The sequence below is a fragment of the Prionailurus viverrinus genome, chromosome D1 (assembly GCF_022837055.1).
Source record: "Prionailurus viverrinus isolate Anna chromosome D1, UM_Priviv_1.0, whole genome shotgun sequence".
Classification (NCBI taxonomy): domain Eukaryota; kingdom Metazoa; phylum Chordata; class Mammalia; order Carnivora; family Felidae; genus Prionailurus; species Prionailurus viverrinus.
Genome location: NC_062570.1, coordinates 20,235,001 through 20,257,706, shown reverse-complemented (window position 1 = coordinate 20,257,706; position 22,706 = coordinate 20,235,001). Strand labels below are relative to the sequence as shown.

The 22,706-nt window shown below is 47.2% G+C and overlaps 1 protein-coding gene across 1 annotated transcript; it reads left to right on the top strand.

The window, feature by feature from the left end:
* Positions 1–8,698: 8,698 nt before the first annotated feature.
* Positions 8,699–12,509, top strand: BSX (brain specific homeobox). The gene is made up of 3 exons (XM_047823415.1): positions 8,699–9,037; positions 11,038–11,234; positions 12,270–12,509. Exons 1-3 carry the CDS (start codon positions 8,776–8,778, stop codon positions 12,507–12,509), a joined length of 699 nt encoding a protein of 232 aa, XP_047679371.1. The 5' UTR covers positions 8,699–8,775.
* The last annotated feature ends 10,197 nt before the right edge of the window (positions 12,510–22,706 follow it).

Sequence of the window (22,706 nt, the reverse complement as noted above, 5' to 3'; positions counted from 1 at the left end):
AGAGAGTCCCAAGCAGGCTCCACACTCAGCATGGAGCCTGACGCAGGGCTCGGTCCCATGACCCTGGGATCATGACCTGAGCCAAAAGTCAAGAGTTGGATGTTGAACGGACTGAGCCCCCCAGGAGCCCCAGATGCTGCCTTTTTCCTTAAAATCTTCTTCAAGGTGTCTTCTAGAACTAAATAGATATTCCCCACTTGTTCCCATTTGTATGCAGGAGAGTACTATTTAGGCACTGTCTCCTTCCCAATACCTTCCTTTTTGTTGACAAGAAACTCTTTCTGGGATTATATAAGCTCCTTTTATATAACGATACGATGTTGGATGTGTTAATCACCCATGTCAATAGTAGTCCCAGGGTTCCAGAATTGATCCTGTGGTCTTGCTTGTATCAGTCAGGCCACCATCAGTCTCCACTATCCCTGATATCACCATCACCAACAGCATGAGCAGTGGTCATAGGTTTACTTATTGAGATCTAGCTGTATGCCAGGCATTGAGCAAAATGCTTTACATATATTACCTTTTAAAAATTGAGGTCTCATTGACCTAAAACATTGGCTATGTTGAGGGTGTATACATTCTCTGAATCACTCCCCCAAGCTGTCCTATGAACTAGGGCTTAGATGGGTTAAATAACATTCCAAGTTCATAGAGCTAGCATGCAGCGATGATGGAGCCAGACTGTAAACTCCAAGCCCTTTTCTGTTTACCATTGGCAACGTTCACCTTGAAGTGATGATGCGAAGTGTGTGAGTGTGTGTGTGTGTGTGTGTGTGTGTGTGTGTGTGTGTGTGTATTCATATTCCAAAGTTAAAACCTTGAAATATCCTTTCTGGTATTTGAGATTCTAGGTATCGAAGGTAATGGTATGAATTTATAAATCCTCCAAGGAGGACTGGGAAGATGGGTGTCTTAAATCAAGGCCTATCGTTTTAGGTTTTCCTCCAGATGAGAAATAAACAGCATCTGTGATAGCTTTACTTGTTTATTTTACAAAGATAATGTGGTTGAAATGAACAGACTATGGACGCTGGGGTCAGAGAAATCTGAGTGCATGTCCTGACATACAGAGCCGAGTGATCTTGAGTTCATGACTACCGAAGGGGTACTCCATGTCTTTTTTTTTTTTTTTCAACGTTTATTTATTTTTGGGACAGAGAGAGACAGAGCATGAACGGGGGAGGGGCAGAGAGAGAGGGAGACACAGAATCGGAACCAGGCTCCAGGCTCTGAGCCATCAGCCCAGAGCCCGACGCAGGGCTCGAACACACGGACCGTGAGATTGTGACCTGGCTGAAGTCAGACGCTTAACCGACTGTGCCACCCAGGCGCCCCTCCATGTCTTTATATGTAAAAACAAAAGAGGTGAGATCTTCAAGTCAGAAAGCAGCACAAAGCACGTGATGTATAATGTAAATACGAGAAATGTCCATATCACCATCATTGAAAAAGTCAAAAAGTATTCTTCAAAGCCCTTTCTTTCTTTAAGTGATTACGTAGGTATTATCCCTAATTTTGGATGAGAGTGGGGTGTGCGATTAACTTTTTGAAAATCATAAATATAGGAAGAAGCATTGGAGGACCTTTACTAAGGAATAAAACTTTAATGTCCTTTATAGGCAAATGTCTGTGAAACACAACTTTATACTACTTTGGGTTCGGTAACTTAGGGAAAAGGGCTAAAATCATAATGTAATGTAGTGAATTCTGATTTGGACATTTTGGGGTTGAAGTCAAAGAATTCCTTTTTCCTTTAGGTTTTAATTTGAACACGATTGAGTTTTTAAGAACACCACATTCATATGATTCCCATTCAAAAGGTGCCAAAGGGCATGTAGGAATTGCATCAAAGTGTGAGACTGATTATTTCCCCCACAGTTTTGCCAACAGAGTGGGCAATTAGATTTTTTAATTTCTTAATTCCATATATTAATGATGCTGTCTCAGTGTAGCTGATCTTTCATTAGGCTTCTTTTTAGCATTGTGATTAGCCTCTTTAAAATGTTTAATAGCCACGGGTGTGTGGGTGGCTCAGTCAGTTGGGTGACTGACTTTGGCTCAGGTCATGATCTCGTGGCTTGTGAGTTCGAGCCCTGCATCAGGCTCTGTGCTGACAGCTCAGAGCCTAGAGCCTGCTTCAGATTCTGTGTCTCCCTCTCTCTCTACCTCTCCCCCACTCGTGCTCTCTCTCTCTCAAAAATAAATAAACATTAAAAAAATAAAATGTTTAATAACCATTTATATATTCTTTTTTTTGTGAACTGTTTCTTCGTATCTTTTGCCGATTTTTAAATTGTTCTCTTGGCCTTTTTCCTTATTGATCTGTAGGAACTTTTTATATATAACAAATTATCCCTGTGTCTGGGATATGAGTCACAAATACTTTCTATCCATTTTGTTGTTTGTCATTTTCCTTTGCTTTTGATAATTTTTGGCATGCAGAATTGTGAAAAGTTAATACAGTTAATTTTATCAGCATTTTCTTCTTTGGCTCCCAGGTTTTAGGTTATACATAGAACGACTTTTCTTAGTTTCTGTTTATTCAAGAAAACCTCTCAAGGACACCTGGGTGTCTCAGCCGGTTAGGCTCTTTATTTTGGTTCAGGTCACGATCTCATGGTTTCTGAGATCAAGCCCCGCATCCGGCTCTGCACGGTCAGCTTGGGATTCTCTCTCTCCCCTCCTCCTCTCTCTCTCTGTCCCTCCCCCCATGCATGGGCTTGCTCTTTCTCTCTCTCTCTCTCAAAATAAATAAATAAACATTAAAAAAAACAACCTCTCCAATAGTTTTTCTGCTGTTTCCTTTTAAGATTAACTACCATCTTGGTCATTGTTAAAACCACTTCAATGCTATCCTCTTGTAGTGCAAACATTTGGACTTTCTATTTCTTTTGGTCCACTAACTTGATTGCATTATCAAGGAAAGTCGGAAGAGCAAAAATCAATTCATCTTCGAGAACAGTATTCCCAAACAAATATAGCCGATCCACCATTTTAACAAAAATATACCAAGTATTTAGTTCCATGCACAAAGTCCTCTTGGGAAATGTTTACCAACTCATCTCCATGCCTCCTAATAGAGTTTGAAAAGGTTTTACAATCTCGAACATCAGAAATTCGCAGTTCATAATGGTAGCATTTTATGCCCCATAATTTTCAAAGCTATGCATACTAATCTGGTGTTCTTGTTTGAAGTACATTGTATCAATAGGTACCAAATTTTAAATCTGCGAATAGAATTTGGATGGTTTAGAATGGAAGAAAAGGATATTTAAAAGGCATTTTGATTAGCTTATTGCTTTTTCTCTGGTAATACATTTGGTTACTTTTTTGGGACTTGATGAGGAAAATGGTGGGGATATTCTCACTTCACTATATATCTTTTAGAGGATTAAGTATTTCAAACTCCAGGTCTTTCTTTCTATCGCTTTATGAAGCATGTTTTAAATCAAGATGTTAAGGGCAGCACAGAAAACTTTGAAAGAGAAATGAACGTTTTTTAAATTTAATTTTATTTATTTTTTATTTTTTATTTTTTTGGGAAATGAGAGTATTTTTTAAAGTTTATTTATTTTGAGACAGAGAAATAAAAAGCATGAGTGGGGGAGGGGCAGAGAGAGAGAGAGAGAGAATCCCAAGTAGGCTCTGCGCTAAGAGAGTGGACCATTAGTTCATGACCTGAGCCGAAGTTGGACGCTCAACCGGCTGAGCCACGCACGTGCCCTGAGAAATGAAAGGTTTTGACCCTATAGACTGACATTGTCCTGAATGAGCAAACTGGATGGTCCTTACCTGAGGAATACTGTGATTTGGATATCTTGAATGTGTTCTCATGGGAGTTCACATCCTAATTTCTGGGGGTAAGGGCATTATTTGAAGATGCATTTGCAGGAAGCATTTGGTGACTCCTTTCTCTAGACATATCATCCACTTTGATAGTGCTTAAAATAAAGTACTCAGAAAGCGAGCTGAAACCGACAAAAAGCAATATAAGACAAAATGTTATGAGTAAAGCGTGTTACTCGGATCCTTCTAAAATACATTTCCCCCCTTATTTTGAAGGCCACTGTATAGGCAACGTGGCTAATGGCACCAGTCTCTTCCTTTGATCATCAATAGAATTATCTTTTTGGGAAACCAAGTCCCAGCTCAGATGACAGTTTTAGATGAGGCAGACATGAAAGAGAGAAGGGTTGTTTAATTATTTGCTCCCTGAAAAATATGTCTTTTCTCTCTTGGAATTCGTAATTCTTCAGTTGAAACCATAAGCGGGAGCTCTATCGGCTCTTGTGGGTTGGGTGGGGGGAAATGCATGTGATCTTTATTTATTTTTTGCTCAGGGCAAATCCTGAGCAACAGCGTGCAATCCTGTTTATATGTCAGCCTATCATATAGCTCCAGCCTGCTGGATCTGGGTGACAGATTTTAGTCAAACGAGAATCAATAAATGTGAGTCCATTTATCTAATGTCCTAAACCTTGGGGAAAGCTCAGGAAGGTGTGTACTGAGTAGCCTGGCATATAGTCGATGTTCGGTGAATACTCACAATAGTTATATATATAATGCATGGGTAAAAGGCAGGCCTACGAAAGTGCTAGGGTGGCTTCGGCCACTGCTTCCCATTTTTCTGTGTATGTCTACCTACACTGGAACGGGGTAAAAGGGATTATGACAATGAACTAGCCATGTGCTTCCCAATAGGTAACTAATAGTTTAACCAGTAGCCACGTGCATGTGGTTACTGAGCACTCGAAATATGGCTAGTAAAAACTGAGATGTGCAGTGACTATAAAATACACGCTGGGTTTTGGAGATTTAGTATTAAAAAACACGAAGAAATTAATCTATTTGTATTGATTGGATGTTGAATGGTATTCTTGGTATATTGGGGCTAAATGAAATACATTAATGTTTCACCCGTTTCTTCCTACTTTTTACAGGTGACTAGTAGAAAATTTAAAACTACCTATGTGGCTCACATTATTGGACAGTGCTGGGCTATCCTTTGGAGATAATCCAGGCAATGAAACATCTCTGCTTTTAAGGGGCGAATTGTTTATAAACTACCTAAAAATATAACTTTGGGGCACCTGGGTGGCCCAGTTGGTTAAGCCTGTGGCTCTTGATTTCGCCTTAGGTCATGATCTCACGGTTTGTGGGATCGAGTGCGTCTGGCTCTGTGCTGACAGCGCGGAGCCTGCTTGGGATTCTCGCTCTCTCTCCCTCTCTCTGTGCCCTTCCCCCCTCTCTTTCTCTCAAAACAAATAAGGTTTAAAAAATTTAACATTGTTTAATTTATTTTTTGAGAGACAGAGCGTGAGTGGGACAGGGGCAGAGAGAGGGAGACACAGAAACTGAAGCAGGCTCCAGGACCTGAGCTGTCAGCACAGAGCCCGATGTGGGGCTCAACCTCACTAGCGGAGAGATCATGACCTGAGCCGAAGTCCTATGCTTAACTGACTGAGCCACCCAAGTGCCCCAATAAATAAGTTTTTAAAAAATAAATAAATATATAACGTTTACCCTTTAGGTAGATTGGCCCTAAAAGGGCCAGGCCAGGTGGCAGGGGAAGGTCTATAAGCTCTGGAGTGCCTCTTCCTCCTTTGGTAGGACAGACCAGAATGGAACGTCAAAAGGAGGCTGGACATCTTGGGGGCCTCCTTCACCCCAAAGCAGAAGTAGGATGGGCCAGGCCAGAGCCTTGGGGGGAAGGTAGGGAATGGGTTCTGGTAACCCTAGCATTTCTACACTAGAATACCCTAGAAACTCAGCTTCTGCTCAGTAGCCCCACCACCAAAGAGAAACTTCCCAGCTTTCTTGACTTTTCAACTTCCCCCAAGGGTGTGGGCCACAGCTCCAGAAGGAGTCTGAGGCCAGGACTCAACAGGCACGTTTGCAGCACAAGGTTTCCCTGTACGGCCTGCCTATTGGCAGGCAGGGCTCACCCCCTAGAGCTCTCAAGATAAGCCCCAGCTGTGATTATTGGAGCACCCTGGGAGGAGGGGTTCGTCCTCATGGAAAAGGGTGGTGACCGAGGAATCCCTGTCTCCGCCTCCACTTCCGATCCTAGTTCCGCCTCGGCGTCCCCGGGCCTGCTTTGGTGTGGGCTGCTGGCACTCTCAGCTACAGAGCTTTGTTTCCTTTGGGTACAGAAAGGGGAGGCGGAGGCGGAGGCGAAGGAGGAAGGAAAACTCTCGCAGTCTTCGAGGTCCTACTTCTTTCCATAGCTATCCAGTTTCCTCCCTTCCTCTTTCGTCGTGGTAGGTTCCTGCTGGGGCCTAGGCAAAGGCAGTATAACTGGATTCCCCAGGGAAATGCCTTCAACTCTCCCTCGGTGGCGCTCAGCGCTTGGCTCGGGAAAGCGAGTCCCAGCGTGAGCAGAACTAGAAAAAGGGGAGCGTGTCTGCCAGAGAGCGGGGGGGGGGGGGGGGGGGGGGGGGGGGGGGGCTGGAGAGTTCTGGGGGAGAGCAGGGAGCTGAGTCCTGCTGACGTGGAACAAGGGGGAGGGTAAGGACCCAGCAGGCAGCCTATCCCTTCCCTCCCCTTCTCGGATCCCCCCCCCACCCCCGTCCCGCCCCCAGAACGCCCTGGTTCTTGAGTAAGGCTAAATTCTGACAAAGGGTTGCAGTGCCTAGACTCAAAGGTAACTGTCACCTAAACACATTTTTAACTGCTCCTGCTCCCAAAGGGACATTCACTAGTCTCCTTATTTCTGTTTCCCAGGCTCAAGTTAGTCTCCGAGCCCAGAAATGAGGCTGAAATACCACCCCCCCCCCCCCCCCGCAAGGCTGGGTGCAAATATGTAGGGATGGAGTTCAGGGTGCGTTCAGGGTCTTTACTGAGGCCAGGGTCTGGTTGTACATCGGCCACGCCTTCAGTAGCCACTCAACTCAGCCTTTAGGGTCTTAGGAGACAGGATGGCTTGGCTTTCACTTGCTGTGTAGGGTCTCACTGAGAGAAGTGAGCATCGGTAAGGTGTGGACTGTCACCCCCAGCGCCACTCCCCAAGTCTCCTCGGTTTCGGTTTCCCTCTAGCCCTGCGGAAGATAAACAGACCAGGGCTACAGATGAGGAAGGACTCCTGAAAGTCCACTCTTTTCCTTCTCTGTGGATGCCTGCTCTTGAGTTTTCAGTTTTTATAATCAGTTGAAAGAAAGAAAGAAAGAAAGAAAGAAAGAAAGAAAGAAAATGAATCACAGTTCAGACTCCAGGACAAAGCATTCTGATTTTGTTTGGATGGCCTACTTGCCGAGATCTTATCTTAAAGTTATTTCTCCCCCTCTTCCCCCCTTCTTCTCACTCCTCATCTATTTACCATTTACCAGTTCATCCGTATGGAATACGACGCTCCCACTTCGTGGAGCACCGTAGTTTGGGGCCTAATTGATTCTGGTAATTAATTTGTTCTACCTGCTGGATCAGATGGAAATCCTACCCGCGCGCCCAAGGATTAGCACTTGGCTTTCTAACACCTCCTCTAATTATCTAATAGCATGGGTTGTGAGGACTCAGTCTCTATTAAAACACTTTTACTATTAGCGGTGGTGATTGGAATTGTGAGGACGACTATATTTCAACAAATTAGAGCTTAAAAATGGGGAGATGGAAGAGAAGTGGCTTCTTTTAATTTCCCCGAGTTTAACATCAATAATTAGAGCAATTTTCGGAGATGCGAGCTGAAATTACCCCTGCTGTGCTGTAGATGATCACCTTAATTTTAGCAAATTGACTCCAGGGAAATAAATGGGACAGATTAGAAAGAGACAAACAGAAAAACAAAACAAAACAAAAAAAATTAAAAAAAAACCCAAACCAGAAGGATTGGGAGTGAGGGAAATGAAAAGAAAGGCTGGGAAATAGAACAGGACACAGAAACCTAGGACAATGATTTGGGGGGGGGGGGCTAGCGTGGAAAGGGGTAGAATAGCAGAACTAGGAAGCTGTGTGAGTGGAACGAGGAGGAAGTAATGGAAATCTGAGAAGAGATGGAGACTGGCATTAAGAAGTAGGTCTGGACATACTTACACAGACCAAATTACTTGACTAATGTAGATAAAAGTCACACCACTCTCTATAACTGAGGGAAAGAATGTTATGATCATCAGCATTTTATTTATTTACCTCGACAGTCCTTCCACGCCTCAGCCATCAGTTTAAGTTCGGTGTAGCGGATATGGACTTTTTCTCCTCACGTCTCCCTTTCTCCTTTGCTATCATCTCTCTAAAGTTTTAAAACCTAGGCCCAACTGCCAAAATAAGTGCCTTATCCCTATTGCTTTGGGGTCGTTTAGATGCCTTTTGCTCTCTAAAGAGGAGTCTGTCGAAAGACAGAGACTTTTTATTTATAGCTTTCTTTTTAAATGGCTGAAAGCAAAGCAGCTCAAATTGAGATCGAGAAACCAACCTGGTAGAGAAGCGAGAACCCTGTCCGCTCCGCTCCCCCTGGGCCTGGCCGGTTGTATTCAGCACCGCGGACAGCTCCCCGCCCCGCCCCGAGCCCACCGCACCCTCCCCTCCGCGGCTGGCAGCTTTGCCATTGGCTCTCCCACCTCCCCTTCTCGAAGCTGCCGATTCTACACATAGACCCAACCTACCCAGGAGCTTGTCTTCTTGCCTCTCCAGCGCCCGGGGTAGCCCAGGCCGGGGAGAGAGCCTCGAGGGTTTCTGAGCCTCGGAGGGTGGTTGTCGGCTCTCGACTAGGCTTGCTGAGTCGCTGCCTGCTTCCTACACTTCGTCTCCGGCCCTCGCCCTGTGGCAGGCGCTTGGCTCAAGATGAATCTCAACTTCACCTCCCCTCTGCACCCGGCGTCTTCTCAGAGGCCCACGTCCTTCTTCATTGAGGACATCCTGCTGCACAAGCCCAAGCCGCTAAGGGAGATGGCCCCTGATCACTTCGCCAGCTCTCTGGCCTCCCGGGTGCCTCTCCTAGACTATGGCTACCCCCTCATGCCCACACCCACCCTCCTGGCTCCTCACCCTCATCACCCTCTGCATAAGGGAGACCACCACCACCCTTATTTCCTCACCACCTCGGGTAAGTAACAGGGGCCTCAAGGTTTGGGGAGCGGAAGAGCAGGTCTCCCACTATCGGCCCTAAGTCTGTGATGGAGCTGAGGAAAGGCCAGAGCTGGTTTGGCCTGGCTTGGCGGCTTCCTTCCCTAAGTGACAGTGGAAGGTTGGGGATATGGCTGGGCTCCCTTGAGGCATGCCAACCCATGGAGAGCACTCATGGTCACTCTGCATTCTTTACAATGGAGGAAACGTTCCTATCCAAGAGGCGACTGGAGGGTTTTGATGATAGTCTTGGTAGACCATGCTCAGTCTCCTTCCCTGTGGTCTTCCTGGCCACTTTGGTCCAGCTCTCAATCCTGATTCTCTGCCTCTCCTCATTCTAAAGGAGACTCCTGACCACCCCATGGAACACAGCTCAACTTTCCAGCTCATTAGTTCCAAAGGCTCCGGGCGGGCCAGCTCTCTCCTCTCAGGCACTGAGCATTCACGGATGCTGAAAGGGCTTAGAAGTGAAAGAAGGTTTGGGATATTTGGAGGACTGAAGGTTTGACGTGGCCGGAATAGGGGAATAATGAACCGGGGCGGAGGAGGAGGGACGCTGCTCCTCTTGAACTCTCCTTACTCCAGAAGTCTAACTCACAATCTTGGGCTTGGCTGCCCTCCTCTGCCCTGGTTGCTGGCTGAGCTGGAGCCCTACGCCAAAGTATCTTGATTTTCCGTGAATGACAAGGACGGGGGGGAGGGGCAGCAAAGTGTGGTTGGGACAGGGAGAGGTGAGGAAATACCCAGATTTTTTTTTTTGTTTTTTCCTGCTCTCTGAAAGGCCACATTCACGCTTTCTTCTCTGGCATTTTCATTCCAGTTAAAACATAATAGTTCGCTGCGTGCAGGTGCAGAGCACGGCCGAAAAAAACAACCCTGGTCTGGGGGAGAGCCGTGGAAACACATGAGGCAGTTTGCGAAATGTGGGCTCTGGGATCTACGGCGAGAGCTAGAAGTTTTTGTGACGCGGTAAAACCCCGATTCTGAGGCAGGAGGTCGGGAGGGCAATTACAGAAGCTATGTGGAAGCCTGCATTTTGGTATTGTCTTCACTGCCTGGCCAATGACAGTCTCTTCTGGGTTCCCCCCAAACAGCAGTGGCCAAAGCCCGCGATGACAGAACTGCTTGTTTTGTTTTTGGGTTTTCCCTGGGATTGGCAGAAACGGATGTCTGTGGCGGTTTACTTGGGGGCATCTCAGACCCTGTAATGCCTGTGAAGGTCAGGAAAGACAAGATAAGTCTCCCCAGACCTGGCCGGGGTGGGGAAAGCACTTCAGTCCTTCTGCCTAGGGTCCGAGAGAAAGAATGAGGGCCGGATTACAGGTCTGGGTCCCCAGCGGGCCTCCTCCTTCCGGAACGTGCTAGGCGGGCACTGCCCCTCCCTTCTGGCCCTTGAGCTTCTCCTGATGAGTTTTCATCTGTTTCCTTCGGCCGCAGGCGAGAGAATGGGGGCAGCCCGGGAAAGAGAAAGGTGTTTTTTTTCAGTGAGGTGGGGAGGCGAGGCCACAGTCGCGCCTCTAGTAGCCCAAGAGCAATGCTGAATGTCGTCAGGGGTGGGGAAGGGCGGCGGGTGGTCAGAACAGCTACTGACTGGACCAGCGCGCGATCGCAAGAAAACTTCGGGAGGCGCCACAGAGGACTGGGAGCTGGCAGGCGTTATGGAAGTCTTTCAAGAGACATTTTTTTAAGGCCCCCGATTAAAAACAATTTCTTTCCCGTTTTTCTTCACCGTTGATTGTTTGCGTGTCTAGATGGCCTTCCCGATAAAGACCTTCCAGCTCTATTCTTGTGATGTGTTCTTTCCCCTGCCCTGAGGTTCCTGGGAGAAGGGCTGGAGTAGGTCTGGGGCGGCGAGGGGACCAGCGGAGGCACGCACGAGGCGGCGGGAGGCGCTGGGGACCAGGGGAGCGCGGCGGCGGCGGCGGCGGCGGCTCCCGGGTGTCAGGGCTCGACCCACTCGGTTGCTTTTCTCTCTTGCAGGGGTGCCGGTGCCGGCGCTGTTCCCGCACCCCCAGCACAGCGAGCTGCCGGGGAAGCACTGCCGCCGCCGCAAAGCTCGCACGGTTTTCTCGGACTCGCAGCTTTCCGGCCTGGAGAAGAGATTCGAGATCCAGCGCTACCTGTCCACGCCAGAGCGGGTGGAGCTGGCCACGGCCCTCAGCCTGTCCGAGACGCAGGTGGGCCGGGGAGGGGCAGATCCGATCCCCGCCCCGCTTTCCTCTCCCGGTAGCTCCCGCCGCCGCGGAGTTCTGGAGTGGGAGTGGCCCCTCTCCCCGTTATTCTAGGCTTCTCCAAAGATCCTTAGTAAAGGTACCGACACCTCCAACCTCGGGTCAGACTTCCCGAGACCTGATCTCATCTCTCTCTCGAGCGCTAGACCTGGAAGAGAAACACCTTTGGTGATCCTGATGTCCACTGTCTGTGTGTCCGAGGACCGCTCATTCCTGTGCCGCCCCCACTCCTCTCGGAGCCGGGCGGTAACCCTGGTCGGACGTAAAAATCAGAGACTAGGCCGGCTCTTGCCCCGAGAGAAGCGCGCACGGAGGAAAATTCTTTCCTTACTATTTTAATCTCTCTCCCGCCTGCGAATCCAGCCTCCCCGCTCCCCTCCTCCTTACTGCCCTGTCCTGAGTGGAAGAACTGTTTTTTTCCATCTCCCAGATGCTGTTCACCTGCAACCTTCAAACTCCTTCCTCCACTGCCGCTCTCTCTCTTCTATTCTCTGTACCCGGGAGCCCCGCCGGGCGCCAATGGTTTTTCTTTCTGATGAGAACCAGCAAGATTGATTCTCCCCCTCCCGTCCAGGAGTCTTGCTGGACCGGGTGTTTAGAGGTCATAATCAGGAGAACGTAAGGTAAACACGAAGGAGATTCGCCCACGTAGCACTTACTACTGGCCATTCTAATTAATAACATTAATTAGATATTAGTATTAACCAGTATTAACTAACCACACCCGTTTGACCTTTACTATTGTTTTGGATAATGACTTCCAGGAGCCTTAGGATGTCTGGTTCTCATTCAGCCTAAGACGGTAACTTGCGAGCAGTTCAGGTGTGACTTAACCCAAGGGAGAGATGGCCACAGCTCCTGGGTAATTCGTGAATGGGTCGCGGTCCATTTTCCTAGCCCCCAGCAGTCTCTGAGATCTTAGTAACTATGGGACTGAAGGGATGACGCGGTTGTATATTTTTTTTTCCTCCCTGCAATCAGGTGAAAACGTGGTTCCAGAACCGGCGGATGAAGCATAAAAAGCAGCTGAGGAAAAGTCAGGATGAGCCCAAAGCGCCCGATGGGCTCGAGAGCCCCGAGGGCAGCCCTCGCGGCCCAGAGGCCGCATCCGCCGAGGCTCGGCTGGGCCTGCCCGCCGGCCCCTTCGTGCTGACCGAGCCCGAGGACGAGGTGGACATCGGGGACGAGGGGGAGCTCGGCTCGGGGCCGCACGTGCTCTGAGCCGCGTGGCGGGGGAGGCGGGGAGGACGCGGCGGGGCGGGGCGCGGGGCCCTCCGGGATCCCGAACACTCGGACTCGGGCCGGGGGGCGGGCCTCGGAGACAAACAAAACACACCTGTCAACCCTCGAACTCGTGCGGGGGCCCCGTGCTCGCGCCCTCCTCCCCCTGCGGCCCGCCGAGGCCCTGCCGGGCGAGCGCGCACCTGCGTTAGCTCATTCCCGCGCCCCGCGTCTTAAGTGGCGCAAGCTGGTTCTCTTAACTCCGCCGCGATCGCAGACCCTCTGGGCCCTCACCTCTCCGCCACCTGCCCCCAGCTCCGTTGTGCAGGCTCCGCGACCTCTCCACCGGGACCCTTTGCCCTTCCTTGGGTAGACCGATTGGCCGCAGGTAAGGGACCGGGTGGGCGCCTTCCGCTCTGCGGGGAGCCAGGTTGAGCCACAACCAGATGCTTAAGACGCCGGTGCCCGACCGACTCGCGCGCTGCTTGCCACTGACCGCGCACTCGGGTCCCCCGTCTCTAACTCAAAAGCGAAAGCGACGCCCCCTCCTCCGGGCGGCGCTTCGCTTCCCATCCTCTCCCGTCGCGGTTCCCTCCCGAGCTTGCGGTTCGCAACCCTGGCACCCCTGGTTTGTGGCCCCCGGGTACCCCTGCTCTTGACGCCGCCTCGCCCCCGTCCGGAGCGGCGCGCCCACCCGCGGCGAGAAACTTGGGCAGAGAAAACACCCCCGGGCGACGTCTGCCTCCTGACCTTGCCGCACCTGTCCCGCAACTCTTACACGTCCCATGATGGGCTACAGATACTTTGAAAATGAGCGTTCCTTGGCTTGCGTGTGGAAATGCCCATTCTCCTTGCGTTTTAGGGATGCGGAGTTTTAGCGAGATTAAAGCTCAAGGGGGAGACGCATCCCCTGGGGGGCGGGCACCTGTTTGTGGACTATTGAGGTGGGGCGGGAGGCCGGCCCAGCGCGTCGCCCCTCTCCCCTCTCCCCTCTCTTTTTCCCCTACGAGGTCTCCTATTCTCTCCCCGGGCTTGCAGTCTCTTTAGATAATAAAGGGCTCGCCGGGCAAAACTGGGAACGAAGACGAGTTTCCGGGAATCGTTTTGTTACCGCGTCCTCCTGCGAGCGCGCCCCCTCCCCTCGGCGCTGGGTGGTTTCCTGTGCGCGACCGGAGTGAACGGGGCGAAAAACCTTTCCGTGGCCGACCCCCTCACAGCCACCCCGATTTTCCTGTTTTTACTCGTTTGGTATAGTCGTGAGTTTCACCTACACGGAAAAGGTCACCGCAGATGGAATTTTTTTGGACTCTGAAACACCGAAGGGACAGAGATGACTCGGTATTTGGAGTTTGAAATTCTACCAAATGGTGTGTCGATGCTACGCCCCCAGTACACTTAGAAATGCAGCGGCCAGCTAGAGGCGAGCTCGGCTTGCGATCTTCCTTTGGCCCTGGTTGTGTAGTTAGGTAGGGAGCCCAGAAAGGCTGCAAAAGGGCGTGTGGCGACGTGGAATCCTGACCCTTGGGTTCTAAGGATGAACAATAATTCTATACGCCATGGCGGTGTGAGCTTGGGTTAGTTACATCTAATCTTTGTGTTTCCTTGTCTCGCTAATAAGAGGACAATCCTAAATACCCTTGTAGGTCTAAGTTCTAGGATTCTGTGAATGTAGCCATAGGAATTCTTTTCTTTCTTTCTTTTCCCTTTCTCTTCTTTCTTTTCTCTCCTTTTCTCTCCTTTCTTTTCTAACAGGTTTGTTCCAGGAAACCTCATTTTAAGCAAAGATAAGTGTCAGGGTGAGACCTCTAGCCAATCTGCATCATTTAGGATGCAAAGCTATTGCTTTAAAAACGTAAGGGTTGTATAGGTGTTTGGATTTCCCAAAGTGCTATTTATCAATCGACATCTTGTGAGTCATGACAAGGATTAGTTTTCCCTTCCATAGTTAACAAAATTGAGGCTTGGCAGGATGGAAGGATCTACCCATGAAATCAGGACTAGCTAACAGCCAAAGCAGGACCAAAAAAATCTCTCTTCTGATTCCTTGTTCGTGTCTTTGTTCCGTACACTGTTTTCTTGTAACAACGTACCGGTTGGCATTTTGCCTCTATCACTTTATGTGAACACCTCTCTCCTTGAGTTAGAATGTGTGGATGTGTGCTATTAAAAACAAATTTACACTCAGATTTCTCCTCTCTCCCTGTTCAGATGATGATACCTTTTTAAGGCCGGGGGTTTTTTGGTAAGTGCTCTACAATAAGACAAAAGGCTTGGTTATGGGGGGGTGGGGAGAGGGGAAGTGATTTGTGAATAAGAATGTTCCCGGTAACTTGGAAGGTATAGTAGATACTATTCCACAAGGGGGAGAATCTCAGATTCTTTTTCTTTAATGTTTATTTTTGAGAGAGAGAGAGAGAGAGAGAGAGAGAGAGAGAGAGAGAGAGACTGAGCACAAGAGGGGGGAGAGGGAGACACAGAATCCAAAGCAGGCTCCAGGCTCTGAGCTGTCAGCACAGAGCCTGATGCTGGGCTTGAACCCATGAACCACAAGATCATGACCTGAGCTGAAGACGGACGCTTAACTGACTGACCCACCCAGGCACTCCGGAGAATATCAGATTCTTTGAATACTAGAAAGAAGAGCTACCAAAAGGAATTTGGGGAGAATCTTTAAAGTGAGTAGAAATACGGGGGCGCCTGGGTGGCTCAGTTGGTTAAGCGTCCGACTTCAGCTTGGGTCACAATCTCGCGGTCCGTGAGTTCGAGCCCCGCGTCAGGCTCTGGGCTGATGGCTCAGAGCCTGGAGCCTGCTTTTTGGCTTTCCGATTCTGTGTCTCCCTCTCCTTCTGCCCCTCCCCCGTTCATGCTCTGTCTCTCTCTGTCTCAAAAATAAATAAACATTAAAAAAATTAAAAAAAAAAACAAAGTGAGTAGAAATACTTTTTTTTTTTTTTAAGTTTATTTTGAAAGCGAGAGCATGAGCCAGGGAGGGGCAGAGAGTGGGGAGAGAATCCCAAGCAAGGCTCTGTGCTGTCAGTGCAGAGCCCAATGTGAGGCTCCATCTCCAGAACCGGGAGCTCATGACCTGAGCTGAAACCAAGAGTCGGATGCTTAAAAGACTGAGCCACCCAGGCACCCAGAAATACTATATTTTGGAAAGACTTAAAAAAAAATTTTTGAATCGGATGGTTAACACAAACCCCAAAGCCCCAGACATTTAGATCTTTGTCCTCCTGTCTTCACAGGAAGATGCTAGGGTCTATTTTGGCCCTGACAGAAGCGGGTGAGGCATGTCTCCTGAACTTTTGAAAAGGCAAGTAGATAGGAAACATTGTTAGTGTGGGCACCGTTCTGCCTGATCAGAGGCAGAGTGAATCCCGGAACCAGGGAATGGCCTTGTCTTTGATTCTTGAGCATTACATGCGGAAAGAAGGTTGTTCTGCCTTATCGTGGCCGCCTTATGTGGCTGTTTTCTGCCTAGAGTAAGTGGGAAGGGAAGAGCTCACCTCTGTAGCACCTGCCGCACTGACTGAGGCACGGTTTTCTCATCAGGCAGCGTTCCCTGAAATTGGTGGCCAACAATCCAACAGCACAGTTCTCCTGGTTTTTCTTTTCTCTTTCCACACACAGGGGCGATGATAGTCGAGGACAGACCCAGTTAAGTTTCAGTTTAATGTAACACGATGGCACTGGTTTTGGCTTTCAAGACCGATCAAAGCCTCCATAGGCTGAAGAGGTATTTTGTCTGAATTACCTAGGCTTTTGCCTCGACGCCGTTTCCCTTGGTGGTGAAGATCTGACAAAACCACGTTCATTAGGATGGATTAAAGACCCGGGGCTGGTTCTGAAGGGGCGAAAACATCTTAAACTAGCCGAGGTGGCCTACCGGGAATCCCAGGTGTAGTAAATACTTTGTTCCGGGTTTGTTCTCAATGCTGTTGGCGACGGACTTCGTAGATTCTCAGAGATGAACTCTTGATGCTATTTCTGCTCACGTGATACAAGAAATGGACAACACCCCATTCTGCCCAGTACTAGCTGAGAGTCCTCCACTAAGAATTAGTTGGAATTCATGACCCCACTTCAGAAGGTAGAAGACGGGCTCCGAGTGTTTGATGACTAGAGATCAAGATCTGTGAGGGCACAGAGCAAGCAGGATGCTTCTTGGTGCTAAGAGAATCCTGCAATAAACCTGTTTAGCAGAAGCCCTAACTCTCTGGTCGTCTTGAGCTGGGCTCGGTGCAGACCTAATGAGGTGACTGCAATATTTATGTTCTTAGCGTCACATTTTAAAGAGGGTGTTGACAAGCTAAAATCCATCCGGTATACAGCAACGTGGATAGTCAAGGTGTGGAAAACAACGAATAAAGGAGTGTGAGCTTTAGGGCTTGGAGGAGCAGAGTCGTGGAGGGGGGCAGGAGAGGGGATTAGCTATGGTAGTTTGGATGGTTGTAGGGCTCCTCGTATCAAGGGCTATATCTATGGGGCTATGCTAAAGAAGGCAGAACCAGAACCGATGGGTGGTTTCCAGGGAAACAGATTTGGGAACAGCATTTGCGTACCTCCTATGGGCCAGGTACTGTGCTGTCCGTTAACAGGACAGGCTAAGTCCAGAAGACACTGAGCACCTTTCTCTAGAAAAGTCGGTCGGAGCAGAAGCTGGAAGGCTCTGTTTTGGTTCTTTGTTAGTGGGAAGTCAAACCCGGTTGGTTCTTTCTAACGCTTAAGGACCTAGTATCCTATCTTTTTTTTTTTTTTTTTTGTAGGCAAGGAACTATAAATTCCAGCTTATTAAAGTTATTGTCCTCTCATTAAGATTTCCGTTCATGTACTCTAAATATATCCATAACAATTAGAAGAATTAAAAGAAACAGGAAAAAGAAGGAAAAGATCTTTTATTCATTGAAGAAGTCCCCAACACCTCATTTGAGAAAGGAAGCAAAAATAAGGTGATGATCCATGCAATTAAGGACAAATGTATACTCAGGAAAGAACTGTCCGCGTTAGAGACATCTGACAAAATCTAAGCCCTTCATTTTAGAAGTGAGGAAATTGGGATCCAGCTATAATGAATGTGTTGTCAATGTCAAGTAGACGGCAGAATTAAGACGAGAAGCCAGTTTTAATGATCCCACTTTAAAGTGTCAGGGGGTTGGTGTCATTGTATTCTGTAGAAGGATCTCCCATAGTGGTTTTGGATGTAAAAATTATATTTAATTTTTTAATGTTTATTTTTGAGAGAGAGAGAGCGTGAGCAGGGGAGGGTCAGAGAGGGAGGGAGACACAGAATCCCAACCAGGCTCCAGGCTCTGAGCTGCCAGCACAGAGCCCGATGCAGGGCTCAAACCCACAAACGTCAACATCGTGACCTGGGCCGAAGCCAGATGCTTAACCAGCTGTGCCACCCAGGCACGTTAAATTTTTAAAAAATTTAAAAAACTTTAAAAAATTTTAAAAATTAAAAAAAACTTAAAAAATTTTTAAAAAATTAGCTGGGAATTATCTAGTAAGATCTTAGATCAATGTATGGAAACTATTCGATTAAGGGCCGTCTGAAATTTAAATTTGGCTTTCCGAGGAGGTACTGCACTCCTTAGCCCTTTACATTCAAGCCAAAGTTGAATAACAACTTGCTGGAATGTTTTCGGAGAGGTTGACACATCGAGTAGGATGAAAGACGAAACTAAAAGTTTTGCCCTAATCCTTATGGATAAGGTGACTGAGAAAGAGATTGTTGACGTGTTCAGTGTCTTCTGGCCGATTAATCTGGCAGGTTACAGAATTAATACATGGAGAGTTCAGAGAGCAGTCCAATAAATATTTAGAGTGAGGTAAAAAAAAAAAAAAATGGGTATGATGCTTCTGTTTTCTGTCCAGATTCTCTCGCTTGTATTTTCTGGTTTTAATTCCCCCTCCCAAAGATTCCTTTCTTTTTTATTTACTCCTTCCCGCTCAGAATTCTCTGTGTATATGCCAGTTAACTTTCCTCCACGATTTCATTTATAATTCTGTGGGCCTTCTCTTCTTACCCTCTTTACAATATTGTGTAGCTGCATTTGGATTTGGCGTCACGGCCACTGGCTAGATGGCTTGGCTTGGAGGCTTAAATTCTAATCTTCCTTTTGCAAGGATTACGTTACTTCCCTCACATGACCTCGGAAACACGAGAGTGTCTTCTAAGTTACAAATGGCGAGAAGATGTGATCTAAGACGGATGAAACTACCTACTCTGAGGGGTGCCTGGGTGACTCAGTCGGTTGAGTGTCCAACTTCAGCCCAGGTCATGATTTCATGATTCGTGGGTTCGAGCCCCGTGTTGAGCTCTGTGCTGACAGCTCAGAGCCTGGAGCCTGCTTTGGATCCTGTGTCTCCCTCGCTCTCTGCACCTCCCCTGCTCGCACTTTCTCCCTCTCAAAAATAAATATTTAAAAAAATTTAAAAAGTACCTACTGTGAGATCTTGGATGAAAAGTGCTAGAGGAAGACAATGAATTACAGTACGGATCTGAACATACCAGGTTGGTTCTCGATATCACACTGTGGGTAGGTCTGTGTAAGACTGCAGTAGTAATGGGGCCCCTGGGTGGCTCAGTCGGTTAAGCGTCCGACTTTGGCTCAGGTGATGATCTCACGGTTCATGGGCTCGAGCCCCGCGTTGGGCTCTGTGCTGACAGCTCAGAGCCTGGAGCTGCTTCGAATTCTCGGTCTCTCCTTCTCTTTCTTTCTGCCCCTTCCCTGCTCATGCTCTGTCTCTCTCAAAACTAAACATTAAAAAAACCCTAAAAACTGCAGTAGTGACATGGTTAATTAAAAGGCGTGTGCCATCACTATCATTATGAGGAGTTCTTCTGTCCATTTCTAAGGAATTTTTAAAATCACTTATTTCTTTGTCGTGTGTGGACTAAGAGGACATGGTTGCCCTGGATGAAATAGGGCCACACAGGGCCACCCAGTTGCATTGAGGATCCTTCATTTAGAATGTTCCTTCTCTCCCCCTTTCCTATCCCACCCCCATCCCGCCTCAGGGTTTCTGTTCTTCCTGGCAGACATAAATGCTATATAGGGAGAGAAGGACGGTATAATTCAAATCTGTGGGAGCCCCGGTAAGAGACTGAGTTGCCTATTTCCAGTAAAAGCTATATACCAGGGAAATCCAAGCTTTTTTTCCCCCCAAAGCCTTTAAAACTTGTTCTCTTTTTGTTTTTAGTTTAAAAAAGACCCGCTTATGAATGTATTTCTGTGACAAGAATAACTAAGAGTTGCTTAAAAATGTGGACTAGTAAAATTCTTGGGTATTATCTGAATATTTGTAACCTCCATTCTCTCCCTGCCTCCATGGCTACAGATAATGGTATAACTCCGGTGCACTTGTCAATATCCTAGCCAGAAGTTAAAGAATGGCCAAATAGTCTTTATTCTTCCTCCGAGCTTGACATTGAATGGGAAATGGACTGTAGAAAGCGATGGAAATAAGGGTAGAAGGGTGGCTCTTTATCCTGAATTTCAAATGGAGATCATTTATAAGCTAAAGACAAAGTACTAGTACTTTAAGCTTGTTCTCTTTTCCCCGTGTCTTTTTCTTTTTCAATTCCCAAGTTCATTTATTGAAGATTTGAGTTTCATCATTTACCCATGCACATTGTTTCTAGAGTCCAATGGTTCTACAAGGATTGTTTAAAGAAGCAGCAGTCCCCTGACCCCTTCCCTGTTTTCTTTACTACAGAGGCAATCAATTTCTAGTACTGGGTGATTCTTTTTGTATTTCTCTTCGTGTTTCTAAGTTCCTGCTGCACTGCCACTTTCTAGGTATTTTACCTTTAGGCATTATCTAGTATTTCCTGCTATAAAAGATGAAAATTTAGTTCTTTCTTCCCTGTTCCCACCCTATCTGTGAACCCTGTTCGTCCCTTCTCTCTGTGTTTTGATTTTGGTTAGGTCCTTTTTTTTTTTTAATTTTGATTTTTAAAAAATATTTTTAATGTTTATTTTTGAAAGAGACACACACACACACACACACACACACACACACACACACACAAAGCTTGAGTGGGGGAGGGGCAGAGAGAGGTACAGAATCTGAAGCAGGCTCCAGGCTCTGAGCAGTTAGTACAGAGCCCGATGCAGGGCTCAAACCCATGAACTGTGAGATCATGACCTGAGCGGAAGTTGGATGCTTAACCAACTGAGCCACCCAGGTGCCCCTGGTTAGGTCCTTTCTAGGATATGCATATCTGACTCTCAGCTAAGCCAGGTAATCAACTCGGATTACTTTTTTTTTTTTTTTGCAAGACTTTGTTGTTTCTTGGACTTAATATTTGCCTTGTTAATCTTTAATGTACTTGTGACCAGTTTAACTCCAGACTCTTGACTGCTTGTCCATACCTGATTCTCAAGATAGTCTTGGGAAGATTTCATTTTCCTGAACAACTCTCTCCCAGAGCTCCCCTCTGGGTTTTATGTCCATGTGTCTCTCTTCCCCTTCATTCTGGGATTCCTTTCAGTTTACTCTTGTATCCAGTGTTTTCCTTTTTCTTGGTTTATTCTCTCATTTTGGGGGAACACAGCCTCCTGTAGTTTCCTGATCGATGGGTGAAAGGTAAATGTGTTGAGCTCCTCCTCCTCTAAAGAATATTCTAGTCACAGGCTTTATTAGTATTTTGACTAAGCGTAGAATTCTATGTTGGAAATTATTTTTGAATACTTTTGAGTAATTTTAAAAGCAGCATTTGATTTATTTTTCATTAACTTCCAGTTGCTGCTGTATACGTGGAAAGCCATTTCGATTGTTGATTCTTTGTCCTGTTTATTCATTTGTTTTCCTTTTTGGAAGCTTCTGGGACACTTTTCTTTGTAGCCAATGGACTGAAATCTTACAGATGTGTGCCTTGGCTGGAGGTCTGTTTTCACCTGTTGTTCTGGATCCTCAGTAGGTCTTTTCAGCCTGAAAACTCCTTCAGTTACAGGAAACTTTCTTGAATTAACTCTAAGAGAATTTCTCTTCTTTGTGTTTTTTATGGAACTCCTATTATGTGGATTTTTTTTTTTTTTTGCCTCCTGGATTTATGCTCTAAATTTGTTTTTCTCTCCCATTTTCTCTATTTTTATCTTTTTGCTCTGCTTTCTGGGAAAATTCTTCAATGTTCTAACCGTTAAAATGTTACATTTCTGCTATCCTATTTCTAACTTCCAAGATCTCTTAATTTCCTTCTTTGCCTTTCTATTGGCTTTCCTGTATGGTATCCTCAGACATGTAGAGATGGTCAGTTTTCTGCTCATGTTTAAATATGAGAAACAAAAAGGCTAATAGGAAGCAATGAATACACAGTGGGATGTTGTGGAGAGTGGGGTATGCTTTTGACTATGAGCTTTCCAATAATATGGTTGAATTCTTTAGCTGGAGAGCATCTGAAGTCAGAACTTAAAAAAACAATTTTTTTTTAAATTTATTTTTGAGAGACCGAGACTGAGCACAAGCAGGGGAGGAACAGAGAGAAAGGGAGATGCAGAATCCGAAGCAGGCTCCAGGCTCTGAGCTGTCAGCACAGAGCCCGACATGGGGCTTGAATTCACGAACCGTGAAATCATGACCTGAGCCGAAATCGAGTTGGACACTCAACCGACTGAGCCACCCAGGCGCCCCTGAAGTCAGAGTTTTTAAGTCTCTTTAGGGTGGTCAGATTCTCCAGGGAAGGATTTTTTCTTTTTCTTTTCCTTTTCCTTTTTTTTTTTTCTTTAATTAAAAATTTTAAGTTTGTTTATTTTGAGAGAGCAAGCAAGTGAGCAAGCAGGGTAGGGGCAGAGAGAGCATCCCAAGCAGGCTCTGCACTGTCAGCACAGAGCCCGATGCAAGGCTTGAACTCATGAATCACAAGATCATGACCTGAGCTGAAGTCGGACACTCAACTGACTGAGCCACCCAGGTGCCCCTCTTTTTCTTTTTTCTTTTAGAGAGCATGCGAGTGGGGAAGAGGGGCAGAGGGAGAGAAGAGAGAGAGAATCCCACGTGGGGTCCATGCTAGAGCCTGACGTGGGGCTCGATCCCACGATCCTGGGATCATGACCTGAGCCAAGGTCAAGAGTTGGATGCTCAACCGACTGAGCCACCCGAACATCCCATTCAGGGAAGGATTTTTCCAAACTCCTGCTCGTAGGATGAGGGCTCAGTGTTCTGGGAGCCAGGTGGCAGATGAAGACCAGA